A 12,522-nucleotide genomic window follows, 5' to 3' on the forward strand; every position below is an offset into this window, starting at 1 on the left:
AACCACCCGACTACGTCAGATTGAAGGGTGCCGTTTTCCGGCAGATACCGTAGAGGCGAAAGAAAACGGTCGCAAAAATGATGCAATAAATCATTCCACCAAAAACCGACCACCGCCACGATGTAGGCATGGAAGCGGAGAACAGTGCTTCTCTTTTCCTCATCTTTTACACCATCAGTTTCAGCATTTCAATAAGAGGGAAACATAACTCAATGCTGAACACAATACGCAGACGCATGCATTCCTCTGCATGCACGATCGGAAAGTTGAATGGTCAGGTGGTGAAAAATTTCCTTGCACTAGTGAACTATATTCAACGGCTTCCGGTTAAAGGATCACACGGCATGCGCAGAGCGTCGCGTTCGTCCTTGAAAAGATAAGAAGTTGTGCGGGGAATATCTTGTGCAGGGTGAATAGGAACCCCGGAAAAGGAAGTCCCATTCAGCGGGAGAGTACGGAATGTTTAGAAGGCCAGCGCCGTGCCGAGGTTGAGGTGCTGTTCGAATACAAATACTACCACAGAGCACGCAAGCGAAGAAATGCGAAATCCGTGCGCACGACTATAATCATAACCATCTGCATAAAAAATGTTTTCACGCTTGGCAAGTAAAAACACCGAACGGAGCGGAGGGATTGATGATGGATTGTAGCAGCAAGATAACAACACATCATAAAACTTCAAATCGGGAATTAGCTCCTTACGATGTTCGACAGCTCGGTAAGAAAAAGATAAAGCAGACAAAGGCATCGAAGGTAAAACATCCTGTTCAACAGCTTTTTAATCGCGCCAAGATGCCAACTTTTTGTAATGTTTGCATCCTGCTCATGCAAGATGTGTTTGTGGGATGTTCGAAGCTTTGGAGCTTGTTGTACGCACGCACACATACATCAGCATCTCCCCGAACGCCTCATAAGCATTGTGATGCATACCAATAAAAAGTTGAAGCCGAAAGAACTTTGTGTCTGTGTGGACTTTTGAGTCGGGGCTTCCTGAAACCTCCACACTTCCCAACATCTATTCTAATCGATGTATCACCGTGCTATGCTTCTTTTACGTCGTTTTAATGCCTCATTCTCTGCATGATATGCTGCTTTGATTTACGATTTGTTTTCATTCAACATTTGCATGCTGTTATGCGCGCGAAACTGTAGCTTCAGCGGTATGTTTGAACACTGCTGAGCATCCGTATTGAAGTTCAAAAATTGTGTCTGGGTGCTAAGGTACTTTCGGTATAAGGTATTTTCGAAGTGGAAATTGGAAGACAATTTCTTCACTTTTTTTTCTTCTTCTTGGCCTTAGTATTTCTTATGTCTGGCGTGCCATTTCTAGCTTACTAGGCTTATTGATACCGCATAGTTGGGTAGTAAGTCCCCACTATGGAGGAACGGCCCAGATGGGATCTGAACCCCGGGCCTGCCGTGTGACGACCGGCCCCGCTGTCACAGCTTCTACCGGGCCGCCCCAAGATTTCTACTGCTCGTCACGATTCTTCTGCGCTTTGATTGAAATTAACACTGCCCAGCTTAAGGTTATAACAAACGTTATGTTAACCCTCTTGCCCGTTTATGCCTGAACTTGCATAAACATATTTATAATACATCGAAACTATGTTTTTGGTGTAGTCAGGTGTGGCTAGCAACGATCAGCTCCATTATCATGTAGCATAAAATTTATCGCAAATCTCGTCGCCCAAAACCGAGTGCTTCATTGTACAGTGATTATTTTAAAAGGCAAAGCTAATGCTTTATTGGGCTCGTGATTGCCCATCATAGAGTATTATCATTTTTTCCGTCTATTACTTCATGTTTCGTAAGCGTGTACACCCATTCGTAGTGCTACGTTTTCGTGTTTAGCAGATAGAGAGGAGCATAAACGCTTCGAAATGATGGATACAATCGACCACGAATCTGTTGAAATAATAGTGATGGTAAATAATCCACCAATGGTGCAATACCATAGGTCCTTTATGGTCTCAATTATTATAATCAGTTTAGCAATGCAGCTTATTGTATAGATTTGTACTCACTTGATGACCGGTTGGAAATGTCTATCAACGTCTGTGCGTGTCTGTTGTTCCACTCGTCTGTAGCCTCTATCTCTTAAGTTTCTTGACGCATCACGCCTTATGCTATTTTTCTCAAAACAGTTTTGCTTCATACATTTGTTTAAATGTCAAACGAAACAAAAAACCCCTATTCCTTTGTTTGGAGCACCATCCGTACCCACCTTCCTTTCATTGCTTTATCAGTCCTTGTCAATCTTCATGCTATAAATATTTGCAAACGAAATTTCTGGTGTGCCATTAGCAACATTATTACTGCAGGGTGAATAAATGGGAATCACCTTAATGTGTCGTATATATTTGACATATTGAGGCAGTTGCTTGTATTGACAAAACGTTGGCTATGCATCATAAATAGGCTTAACCGAAATTGTATGCGTTTTGCTTCGTATGTCAAACGATTGTGTTACAAAGATAAGTCTGTAAAGATAAATGTCCAAGAAATATTGATTGTTTACACATTACCATTTGTGCATCAATCAATTTAAATGTTGAAATATGTTTTATTGCAAAACATTTCCAGGGTTCACAACCGGTTCGGTGCGCTATGAATTCATGCACACATCAATCTTCTTCTACTGAACCGAAATCCAATCTTGGTGGTCCACATCTACGAAATTGCTAATGCATCGTAAGCTTGTATAAATTCCAAACTTTCATTTTTTTCCAATCGATAGTAATCGATGATATACATTACGTACGTCTTATTACAGATGTCAGTTTTTGTGTGGTAAAATCAGCAGAAGTTTGAAAGAAACGGCATAAATATTAAAAATTCTCACATTAATAAAACTGTGTTCCAATAAATTTCCATCACAACCGCTGATCAGTGACGTGACCACGCTCCCCAACGAAGCGCTAGTTGGCGAACCCGGGAGAAAAAGTTGCCAACGCGAGTGTGGAAGGTGTCAGACTAACAGACAGAAAGAGAACAAAACAGTGGACGAGGGTGCAGCAGATGCGAATAAGGGACAGTGTGGCGGCTCGTGCATAATTTTATCCCGGCGATCGGGTGTGGAGCAAGCATTCCTTAACGATGATGGTGTGTGAAAAAAAGGTAAAGAAAAGCTTGAACCGGAGCAAAACTGGTGTTGCGAGTAAAGCATGGTTGAACAACGTGGTATATATAGCAGTACACGGTGTTCGGTCGGCAGCAGCACAGTGAGCGCATTTGCATTGCTTGCAAGCATTTTTAATTGAAATACATACAGTTTTGTGTATTGTAACAAACTATATCGAAAGCATGATCTATGGAAAATTGTCGAAAAACCGTTGACCAAAAATGGTATTTTATGTGTCAATTGGTAAATTTTTGCTTTGCTCAATATTTTGTATGGTATTTTTATCATGGTAGATGTAAACTATGGGTAAAAACTAGTTTCGTTTTTGACACATCACCAGTTCATATTTTTTAATACAAACAATAAAGATAACTTTTACAGGTTGATCATTTCTGTTGATGTGTAGTACTGCTAGTATAAATTTAATTGTTGCTGAAGTGATTGTTTTTCGAACATAGTACCAGAGGAAGCTTCCGAAATCTTCAAATATTCGGCATTTTCGGTAGATGTTTGTGGTGGGCTAACATCGATACAGTGCAATGCAGTCGATGATGATGATCGCGTCGTGTACATCGATAAACTACATCCAGAGCACTACCACACAATCTGGTATAGCCTTGTTCGTGTTTTAGAGTTTGACTAATTTTATCTCCCCATACATTTGTTATTTAGGGCGAGATGTTCCGGTTATTCGCTCATAGCCTTGCGCCGGGCTTGATCAGTTTGGTGGGACATGAGCCGTTGGTGGCTGGCTGATCTGAGCCAAAATATGTAATAGCACACAACATCCGATGAGCAGAATGACGAAAAAAATGTGAAACGGAACACACAGAAGATAAATCAAGAAATATCCATTTGCAAACCAATTCATCCTTCTCAGTTTGGGCCCAGATATTTTTCTCTTACCGGTGCTTGTTTTACCCGCTTCTTGGCGCATTTTTTATCTCGGTCGAAACCATATTCTGCTACCTCTCCTTCGATCGAACGTGCCGTGCTTGGCACGACCGATCGCGAGAAACGACGAGGCTTGTTTGGGTTGAAAACGAGACCTAAAAAGTATCAGAATATCAAAGAATTGAACATTGATAACCTAACCTCTAGCCAGTGAAAACGAAAATCAAGGAGAGAATCAATACCTGACGGTACAAGAAGAAGAACGAAAAAACGCTCCTCAGACGCAATCGAGAAGGAATCGGGCCAACACGGTCCAAGCGAAGGCGGAAGGAACGTACCTTGGGAAGGCGTGAGGCGAATTCGGACGGTGATACCATGGGATCAAAACTGTAATTGCTAGTCTGGAATGATTATGATGGCTATGGTGGCAGTTGCGCAGTGTTGCCAGTTCGGTAGCATGTGATTCTCTAATATTATTTTAAGATTTACGTCGAAACATGATTATCGCGCTTATCTAATTTAGATTGCGGTAAAAACAATCTCTTCGCCAGTGGCAAAAATTTAAAAAGTAAGACTATTTTTACAAATTCTTAACATGTTGTGACGTTTATTAAAAAATCCACAGAGCTAGTTTTTAGTAACAAGTCAGGCATACCAGTAGGCTAGCTTGCAGAGACGTTATTTTAAGTCAAATTTACCACATTGGCACGTAATTTTGTACATTTGATAAGTTTGTACTTTTTTCCCTCAAATGTGTTTTTTTATGGATAAAGCTAATGTTCAGCCTCGTTGCTTTGATATAATGCTTCGGAAAATGACAAAGCATGTGGTGTATTTTTCACTTGTATGGTATAATTTATTATTCAGCAACGGTGTATTATGTTGATTCTCAATCACGATCTTATTCTTTCCTTGCATAGAGAGAATTACAAACAGAAAGGCGAAAAGGATTTGGTTTGATTTATGTGGTATTTTATGTCACAATAACGAATTCGAAAAATGTCGCACACAGATAGTAAATTCTTAACGATTTGTGAGAAGCATGTTCATCAGTTAAAGCGTGTTACAGAAAGAATCTGCATTTGTCAGACACCTTATGATCAGTTATTTAAAGTAAGCAGTATTTCAACATATTTGAAACCGTGCGCATCACAACAAATCTCTCGTTCAAGCAACTTCGATGCGGTCCTACAAGATATTTGTGCCACGGAGACGCAACAGCGAAGAGCAACATTTTCACAATAGCTGGCTTCTGCCGGAGTATCAATCATATCCATTTTATGACACTACGAATGTGTGTCGGTCAGACAAAAGAAAGGTGTCATTGAGGAGTCATAAGGAGATGGTTGCTTTTTATGGGTTTCTTACGTGACGTTACAATTAGAGAAGTTTGAGGCTTTTTCAGGCTTTTCGTCTATGAGCCGGCATTAGGCTCGGTTTGAAAGAAACCCAGTGTGATCCGTTGGATTCCTCTGCTTAATTACATTATTACCACTGCAACAGGGAACCTTTGTTTTGTTGCCTCTTTGAAGGCCAACCGTATGTGTTCATGAAACCGGCGATAATGTTCCTTGCTATTCCCTGCTATTTATGACATCGTCAGAAAGTTACGACATCGGAATACGATTTAGAAGAACTTTGCAGTAAGACAGTCATTTGAAATAACTTTTATTTAGGAACCTGTTCTCATCATTCTGTTGTTGGCATGATCTGTATATTATTAGAACCAAGCAATAGCGTTAGGTCAGAAGGTTCTAAAAATAAAAGCATAGCGTTGCGACTCAGATTTGATACTGCCGTTTGAGCTGGCTTTGCGGATTTGGCCACTTATTGGAGGGAGTTTGTAGCATGTGCTTTTGAAATAAATTTTGCTGTTGTTTCTGAGTCCTCTGCATCAAGATATCGAAGTGCAGTGTTATAATTACAATCTCTTTTTTGTGCATGTTCTTCATGACGTGCTTAACCATCAACTTCACGCAATGTACAACAGTAAATACTAATTATCACATTATCCGGCCGACCAAGCATACAATGAGTTGTAAATCCACCCACATTTTGTAAACTGTTGAACCACTGAAGCAGCAGCAGCAGCAGCAGCAGTTGTAACACGGAAGGTGGATAGGTGGGTAGCTACTGCTAGCTCGTAATTTATCATCGATAATACATCGTAATAAACACTTCATTGTGGCTCGGCGCGAGTACATAAACAGTCGTACGGTACGGTGTTGCGGTAGAAATCTTTTTGCCATCTTAGCTCTTAACTGTCGAGTTTGCCGGTAAGCGCCAATCTCCATGCCCAACGAGCACACATCTATCATCTCTATGTTTTAAACCATGCCCTTGAAACCCCTTGCTGGATAAAAAGGCATTCCCGATGCGAGATGCTTCAGTGACTTCACTATGGCTCGTGTAAAGCCTTAAATAAACAAATAAACACGAACCTCATGTCATAGCTCAGCGCATAGTCCATGCGAGTATCGGGCCGACAATTGTTGGCGTGCTTCGAAAAGCGTAACTGAATCTGTTGGTCAACCGACTGTCGGAAGATGAGCGTTAATCCGATAAGGCTTATTTATGAATAATTACAACCGGGGTGATGGGTAATCGGCGTAATCGTTTTCGGTACTTCCGTTCATAAAACCAACTGGTGTACGATTTACCGTCGGCAAATTTACAACTCTTCCGAGCCCTGGTATCCCCCGTCATCATCGTGGCCACCAGTACCCCAATAAATTGCAGTACGAATGATCATTTTGTTAATTTTTGTCCGCAAGTAATTTCAACGTTTTGCTGCAGTCACTACAAGTGGGCACTTGTTTTCACTTTTAAATCATTATTTTTACTGGAACATTTTTCACAAGTACGCTACGATGAACCATGCTAGAGGAACGGTGCAGTTTCGTAACACAGTCAACTATGGGAAGAAATAGCTGAACTAGGAAATGGTTTGCACAAAAATAATTTGACAAATTTTGACCCAAAGTGTAACACCACTGAACAGTCCCTTCAACAGCAATGACGAGCTCTGGTCGGAGGATTGCAATAAAATGGTAGTTTGCTAAGCTTTGAAACGGAAACCTACGCCAGCTAGCAGCGTTGCTGATCGTTCACCTGTGGATGATGAAAAAGAGATCGTTCTCTCTCTTTCACAGCCACCCTTCTTTGTCGGACGTTATTTCTAAGTCTCGTTCTTACATTCGTAAATGATTTGGATGAACAATCATCGGATGGCTTGCGATGTTTTGTGGTTGAGTTTTTATGCTTCTGCTATGCACACTATTTCATTTTTATTGCACCTTTTCGCTTTCGTTCGGTAAGGTTATGTTTGGGATCGTTATCACTCATTCACACGCAGTAACTGCTTGCCAAACTGCTGGAGATATTCTCTCACTGTTATGCAGCGGTATTAGAGATGGAAACATTCATGCTGAGCACTTCTCTGCCTGACGGTATGCGAAGTGAGTGCCCTTTGTGGCGTTTATTTACCTGAGCAAACAACGTGATGATTTTAGATCGTTTAGATCAGCTTGCAAGATTTATGAGGGCAAGCACACAAAAAATACGATGCAACAAAATGAGCAAGTGAAGCTATACAATTTGTTTATCTACTCTCTTTAAGTAATTCTTTAAGAGAACGATTGAGTAAAATGTCGACCATTGTAAAGTTTAGAATTTGGAGTTTAGAATAACACTTTGATGAACATATTTTCACTGTTGCCTGTTGAATATCCTTTCCACTGGCTCAAATCGTGCGAAAATGTATCGGCTCGTGCTGGCGTGACGGTGAAAGGCAACACAATCCTGTGGCCCGATGGTGTTGCAAACACAGCGAGCTAAATTAAAAACTAACGTCATCGTGCCACGGACAAATTACATTAGCACTGTTTTGCGCGCCTCTACTTCCCGTGTGTCGCTCACAGTTGCTACCCGTAGCTCTTTCTGATCAGCTAAGGTTTTATTAGATAGAACGGCGCAGAGTTAGGTGCAGTTTTTTGTAGGTTTCACATGCTTTGTTGGGCTATTCTTTCGTGAAAGAACGACATTGTGTGTACAGAGGTAATAAATAGCGTTGTCTAGGATAATAATTTCCAGCAGCATCCAGTGCTTCAAGAAGAACCACGCTGCGTTTGAGATGAGGTAGTTGTGAGAGGATATCTCGAGCGTGTGCGAATCTATGGAACTGGAGCAGGAGCGGTGGAAAATGGTGGAAAAGCGAACAGAACAGTTTTCAGCGGTTCATTTTTTATGAGTCGGAAGTGGAGAATGCTAACACCATTTAACAACACTAAATGATTTAATAACCATGATAGAACACGTGTATAATTTTCTCACATCGTTTACAATTGCCGAGCTGGTGGCAAGTATGCCGCGTCCTGGATGAATAGTTGCCGAGCTCTTTTTCAACTACGTTTCAAAAATAGTTTTCGGAAACACGGTGACAGTGAATGGTTCGGCGTTTGCCACCGTCGTTGGAGATTGTAAAATAAGGTGCACCAAATTTTATTGGGGCGGTCCGGTGGCCGAGGCGACAGCGGCGCCGGTCTTCACACGGCAGGGCCGGGGTTCAAATCCCATCCAGACCGCCTCCCCGAACGTAAGGCTTGACTACTTTCCCACGGGTAAAATCAAGTCACAGGAAGCCAGAAATGGCAGGCAGAGACCTCTCGAGGTTGTAGTGCCAAAAAAAGAAGAAGAAGAAATTTTATTAACTTGCGCGATTCAAATTTAGAGCGACATGTTGATGTTTAAATATAAATAATAATAATTTTTAAGTCTTATGAGTATTCAAAAACAAGAATAGTTAAAGAAAACGCTATACTAGCTAACAAGATGTAACTTAAAGTTTCTTTTTGAATTAGCGATTCAATTGTGATATTAGAGAGCAAAGATTCCAAGACCAGTTGCAGACACTCTATACTGCTTTTGGAAATTACAGACACTGTAAAGTCATCTATTTTTTTATTTGGACAGTATCTCTTCTTCTTTTTTGGCATACGAATCTAATTTCGAAAAGTGTTTGTGCCTGCCACTTTTGGTTTCCTTTTGACTTGATTTAACCCTTAAAGTCAGCCCTGCGTACGAGGACACCAAGCAGTTCACATCAGTTGACATTGACTGATTGACTGAGCAGTTACTCTGTATTGTTCTGTGTGTTATATGCATGTTATATTTACTATAAAAATACAAACAGAGGTTAAGGAAACTGTAAAGATTGCTCCGAAACCATCGGTAAGTAATTAGAAGTACTCATTTCTTTGCACACAGCAGGCTTTTCGAGCAGAATGAATCTACTTCCGATCGCCACGGAACTACCTATTACACAAACAGCGTATGGCGACCGGCATGGCGAGAAAATGGTGAACGGCGCCTAGTCAGTTCCGACAACGCGGTCAATTACGATGCAGCGTAGAAAACATTTTCCGTGCTCCCCGAATATTCTGCCTGCTCTCTGTAATACTTTTTTCTCCAAACGTTTTTCCACTTTACTTTGATCGTCGCACTTTTCTAGCGTATCTTTTTTTCCCGTCGTTGTAGTAAACACATGGGTGATTTAGCTGCACCCAACACGGATGTTATGAAAACAGTGAGCTCTCGAGTGTCGCGGTGTGGCGGCATTTCCAATTTGTGTTGAACTTGAGCACTACCACACGGTGCAGCAGCCTCGTGCTGGCAGCACCAACATGAGGGGGCAAGTTGCATGTTCGTACTCTTCGTTCATTTCGTTCGGTTGGAGTAATACCGGTGGCGCCACACTCAATACTGACGTAGCGGTTACGTGCCCGCCTGAAACAAACGTACTAGGAAGAAGTCACGGTTTGTGCGAGGGGCAATGGGAGAATGAAATAAAACACGAACGGTAAACAGGGACAGTACAGGTGTGGAAAGGTTTGTTTTATTTCCAGCACAATAAAAGGCCCAGTACCGGGAGCCATTCGTTTGATGTAAAATGAAGAACAGCAATTAATGAAATTCAGAAAAAAACGATTCTTTTGAAACACCTAGAATCAATTTGATTAAAAGCTGACCATAAAACATACACATAATAACAATCATGCAACGACCATAAGCTGTGAAGAATGTCATGGCCTGGAAACGGAACAAAAAAAAAACTCCAGAAATTACAAAATCGTATCGTATTCATTCTACGCGGAATGTAGTGCACCATGAAGCGAGATGTGGTCGCCGTTTACGCCGGACTATTGACGTGCGTCACAAAGGTTCGCTTCACAACGGTGCTGGCGCGACTGGGTTAATAGTAGTTGTAGCGTACCACGCCATTCACGCCGTACCTACTTATGTAGCTCTGCACTGTACTCCTGCGTAACCAAAGCTGAGGGATGTCTGGTCAAGCGACCTGGTCTGCCGCACGACAAACATTCTCACTCACTCCACTTGAACACCTTTTTCTAAGTTAGAATAGAGATGCGACGAGTAAACAATGTGTATAGGAGCTTCTCAACGGACAGAATCAAGGGCTCTCAAAACTTGTTTTACACACACACTGAAGCAAACCGATGTAATGTGTGCTACGGTAGGTACGGTCCCTTGCTTCCCTTGAATCATCGCGTTCAACAAGCAAATCATCATGATCATCGGGTCACTCAGCGCCACACTTGATGATGCTGAGAAGAGCATAGAATGAGAGCTCTCTTTGCGCCCAGCTGATTCTCTCAGAGCTCAACAGCTGATACTGCATGTGAGTGGTACAGTGAACCATGCACGATGGACGAACCATACGGTAATTTAATGGCTGGTTCTGCCGAGGTGGTTGATTTGGCTGGAAAGTAAAAAAGTTTTGTTGTTTCGACGAGTTATTTTATCGACAAAGCTGACAAGTAGAAACAGGAAAACTGTGAAATGAGCACACTCAGCATCACAGTTTAGAGACAGATATCGTTGTGTTGTGATGGTTCACTTCAGTTTTAGTACAATTAATGTGTTCACATCCGTTCAATAGTAACACGAATTAATATCTATTCATTTGCTTTTGCGAAATTTAGCAATTCCTCATCTAGTCTATAACCGACTGGCGCTTCTACTTCCGTTTAAGAAATGCATATTACACTTTTCACAGTTTACGCCGCACTCAATTTGCATACTCAAACCTGAAACCTTTTTCCGCACATTTATCGCAAACAAAATAAAAAAGGACGAATCGAGACCGTCAACAATGTTGATGTCTGTAAGGTTTAAAGTGTCTGTAAAGAGGCTCGTGCAGCGTTAAACACGAGACGCCTTAAATCATACATACATGACACGACAATGATGGCTGGAACAGCCCAACGTTTTATCCGATTACACTCAGAGCTGCTTTTTGTATTGCAGTTCTGTAAAATGGTATGTAAAACCGACATCATCGTGGCATTCGTTTTAATCTCGGCTTTCGGTTCTGCTGCGGTTTCTACATTCTCTCCGGAATGGATATTCTTATACAACTTGACGAGTCCATGTGTAAATGTATGGCAAGAAGTTTTTTCTTATTTTATCAAAATCTTATTTATTTGTTTGTATTTTTGTACCTGTAATACTAGTTCTTCGATTTATTTATTTATTAAAATTGTTGCAGTTTGATAAATACTGTGGCTTTAATCTGTATTCTTCTTCTTTATTGGCACTGCTACCTCGAGAGGTCTCGGCCTGCCATTTCTGGCTTTCTGTGACTTAATTTTACCCGTAGCAAAGTAGTCACCCCTACGTACGGGGGAGGCGGTCTGGATGGGATTTGAACCCTGGCCCTGCCCGTGTGAAGACCGTCGCCGCTGTCGCCTCGGTCACCGGGCCCCGGCTTTATTATGTAGGTGTCTTTAAAGTCCCTCGATTTCTTCACGAAGTAGCGTTTGCATTCGGGTGGAAAAGAAGATAACTATGTTGTTGGTGCAATAAGGTCGGTTAGATGACATGGTAGTAGCCACGCCAGTGGCTTGCGCAAAGAGACCTTCATCAAATCCCATTCGTACGGGGTAATAAGAAGTCGGTTTGAAGTAGGTGTGATTGAATTGCCTGACTGTATTTGTTGCTCACATATCTAACACAATACACAAAACTTATGGTGCTCTAACAGTTTTCGAGTCAGAGTAGATGAGAAGCCAAATAGGAGATTGTAAAAGTTAGCTTTTCATCGGTTTTCATTAAAAATGGACTTTCATCGCTTTATTGAATTTTATTTTGAATATGCAATATTAATTTATTAACTTATTTATTCTTTTGCTATTACAGGTAAGAGATATTCAGAATCTCTTGCGGGCACACTTCTACCAGACTGGATAGGTAAGTTCCGTTTTATTTTTTTATGTTTGTTCTTAAGTTTGGTTTTATTATACCTATTTTATTGTTGTCTTTACGTTTGTTTTGTAATTTTTCGCAAAAATCGCAATCTTTTCCATTCTATTTCTTAAGATTTAGTTCGAAGTAAGAAAGAACAGATTTCAAAATGAATGAACAGTAGGATTGAAAATCATCAACTGACTGAATTTATGTTCAAATGCTTTTATTTACAGTCAATC

The 12,522-nt window shown here is 41.1% G+C and overlaps 1 protein-coding gene across 6 annotated transcripts in view; it reads left to right on the top strand.

Moving 5' to 3' along the window:
• The window catches only part of LOC118507742 (homeotic protein ultrabithorax-like), a 216,772-nt gene that overhangs the window by 166,653 nt on the left and 37,597 nt on the right, over nt 1–12,522 (top strand). For 3 of the 6 annotated variants that reach the window (XR_004905700.1, XR_004905699.1, XM_036046743.1), the window contains one exon: nt 12,236–12,286. The exons of the other annotated variants lie outside the window; for them this stretch is intronic. Coding sequence is in view for 1 of the 3 variants with exons in the window: in XM_036046743.1 (XP_035902636.1) it covers nt 12,236–12,286 (51 nt within the window). In the remaining 2 variants the exon portion in view is untranslated. The remainder of the gene's footprint in view (nt 1–12,235; nt 12,287–12,522) is intronic. 6 annotated transcript variants of the gene reach the window in all.

This window comes from Anopheles stephensi, chromosome 2 (assembly GCF_013141755.1).
Source record: "Anopheles stephensi strain Indian chromosome 2, UCI_ANSTEP_V1.0, whole genome shotgun sequence".
NCBI classification, from domain to species: Eukaryota; Metazoa; Arthropoda; class Insecta; order Diptera; family Culicidae; genus Anopheles; species Anopheles stephensi.